A 2,445-nucleotide genomic window follows, 5' to 3' on the forward strand; every position below is an offset into this window, starting at 1 on the left:
AATTATTACTATTTTGATTAAATCATCTCACTCTTTTTATTGTTCATCAATTGTGTCAGGTAATTTTTTCGACATAATAGTTATTTTTTATTTGTTAGGTATTTGAATCATGGTGTATTTTTTCATATAATTTATAAGATTTTATAATGTTTTATTTGTTTCTTGGTCGATGATACGATGGTGGTGGTGATGATGATGATGATGATATGATGGTGGTGGACACAGAGTAGTGTAATATATCAGATGTCCAAGGTAAGACTAGTTGCAAACGCTAGTTAGTACATTTTTAAAACAAAAAAGAAAACTCTTTATACACAAAACAAGAATAATGTATTTATTAATACAAATATGTGGTTTTATATTCTATTTAAGATCATTTAGTTAAATCGAAGTAATTGAAATTAGTTAGTTAAATTGAAGCAAAACAAGTTCGTAGGTTATCACTGTGCTTATCATCTGGAAAGAAAAATATTTGTAAAATATTTACTGTTCATATAATTCGTGTTAGTCACAAACGAATTATTATATGATATGTATATTTAATATATAAAGTACTCACAGACAAAATTACTTCTTTAGTACAATAGAAGAAATTTAATCCACTGAGAGCAATGGTGCTTCCATGAATTTGCTCGATAAATCTTTGTACCTGTAAAAATATTTTATACTTATCTTATCTTGAAAAAAAATATATTTTAAATAAACTAGATTTGACATTACAGCTTTATTACTTTGAGGTGCTCTGTTTATAAATCTCTTAATCAAATCGATGATAAAAAGAAAAACAGTTCCAAATACAAAAATATTATGCTTGGTTGCTTACCTCTATACAATATGTCGGTGGTGGCACATTGTAAAGGACAGGTGCTATCTCCATAGACGCGGTATGAACTTTCGCAGCGGTAAAAGAGACAACAAAGGTCCTTACTATGTAATACGTAGAGGAATAGACGAAGTACACGTTGGAAATTATTCTTTCGTAGCCGTTAAGAAATCTATAAACGAGGATAATATTAAATAAAATATTGGATTAATTAAGGCATTCCAAAAGGTCAAATATGCTAATTAATTTGAATATATGATCCGAATTTAAATTATTAATTAGTAGTAATTACCAGTTTATTAAAGTGTATTTGTTTTAATACTATAAATAAAATAACAATTATATTTATATATAAATAATAAATTTACAAAAACATACCCACTGGATGTATTTTCGGGACAAGCATGAAAACCTTGTCGTATGGTAATGTCACTTCTGTGGTCGTTATAATTAAATATTAATAGTAATCTAAGATTTACGGGGTACAAATTTAATTTAAACTAAGTTTTTCGGATACTACGGGCAGATGCCAACCCTCAATCATAGTTCCTGTATAGGAACCGAAGCTTCGGGATCAATTTGATATAAAACAATAAAAAACCGCGTTATCTCCGAAAAATTTAGTTCCATTTTAACCTTGGAAATTATAAACTCTTATTCAAATTAAAACATTGTAAAAACATTTATCAATCTATGTGTAACTGTTTATTTTTAACTATGAAGTTTAGATTCTAAGAGATTATATGGAAATATTGTACATATCCTTAAGAAAGCTCGCAGCAAGAAAAATAACTTAAAAATACTTTCAATACATACCGTAACAGAAAATATACTTGAAGGCACACGAGATATAGATTGCAGGCGAACGAAACAAATACAATTCCGTTTATAACGTCATCAAAGGAACGAACAAGACGTGAGACTTGGTTGTAATCTTGTCGTAGTTTAAGCCAGTACGACGTGGCTACATACTAAAAGTTATTAATTGAATTCATTCTATATATGTAATTAATTTTAATAAACATAACTTCAGTCACTACATTTAGTGACAATTTTTTTAACTTACTTTACAATCTAAAGAATGTATTTTTCTATTAAACTGCTGTAATATTGAACTCAAGTATAAACTTACACAAATAACAAATATTTGAATGAAAGAATAACTGATAGATGATATTAAATCGATCGCCTGAAAATGAAATATGTTTATTATTTTTGAAACAAAACAAGCTACTGATAATATCTATCGACTCGCTATTTTTTATTCTAATACTGTATAATAATTTAGATAAAACAACTTACTACCAATAAAATTCCTAATGGAAGAGAATAGGGTATACCGAATTTAAACAACCAGATATATGACCTTAAAGCGTACTGTTCAAAGATCGTTGTGTTACCGCTGTGGTGACAATCCAATATAGCTGCTAGTTTTGACATATCCGCTATAAAAATATTAACTGAAATTGAAAGCTAAATATAGTTTAATTTCTATCACAACTATTAAACAGTGGTAGAAGTATATTGAAAAATATCATTACAAATTGTCAGGCTTGCTAAAACAATTGTTGCTAAGCTACACTTAAATTTAATACTAGGATCGATGTATTCACGAAGGTCAA

General features: G+C 27.9%; 1 protein-coding gene across 1 annotated transcript; it reads right to left on the reverse strand.

Moving 5' to 3' along the window:
- Positions 1 to 307: 307 nt before the first annotated feature.
- On the reverse strand, positions 308 to 2,018 carry LOC116767949 (gustatory receptor for sugar taste 64f-like; the record flags this gene model as incomplete). The annotated part of the gene is made up of 6 exons (XM_032658544.2): positions 308 to 456; positions 560 to 649; positions 824 to 995; positions 1,202 to 1,258; positions 1,640 to 1,794; positions 1,890 to 2,018. Coding segments are annotated over 6 exons (654 nt in total), but the record flags the coding sequence as incomplete, so codon positions are not given.
- Positions 2,019 to 2,445: the final 427 nt, after the last annotated feature.

The sequence above is a fragment of the Danaus plexippus genome (genome assembly GCF_018135715.1).
Source record: "Danaus plexippus chromosome 3 unlocalized genomic scaffold, MEX_DaPlex mxdp_25, whole genome shotgun sequence".
Taxonomy (NCBI): Eukaryota; Metazoa; Arthropoda; class Insecta; order Lepidoptera; family Nymphalidae; genus Danaus; species Danaus plexippus.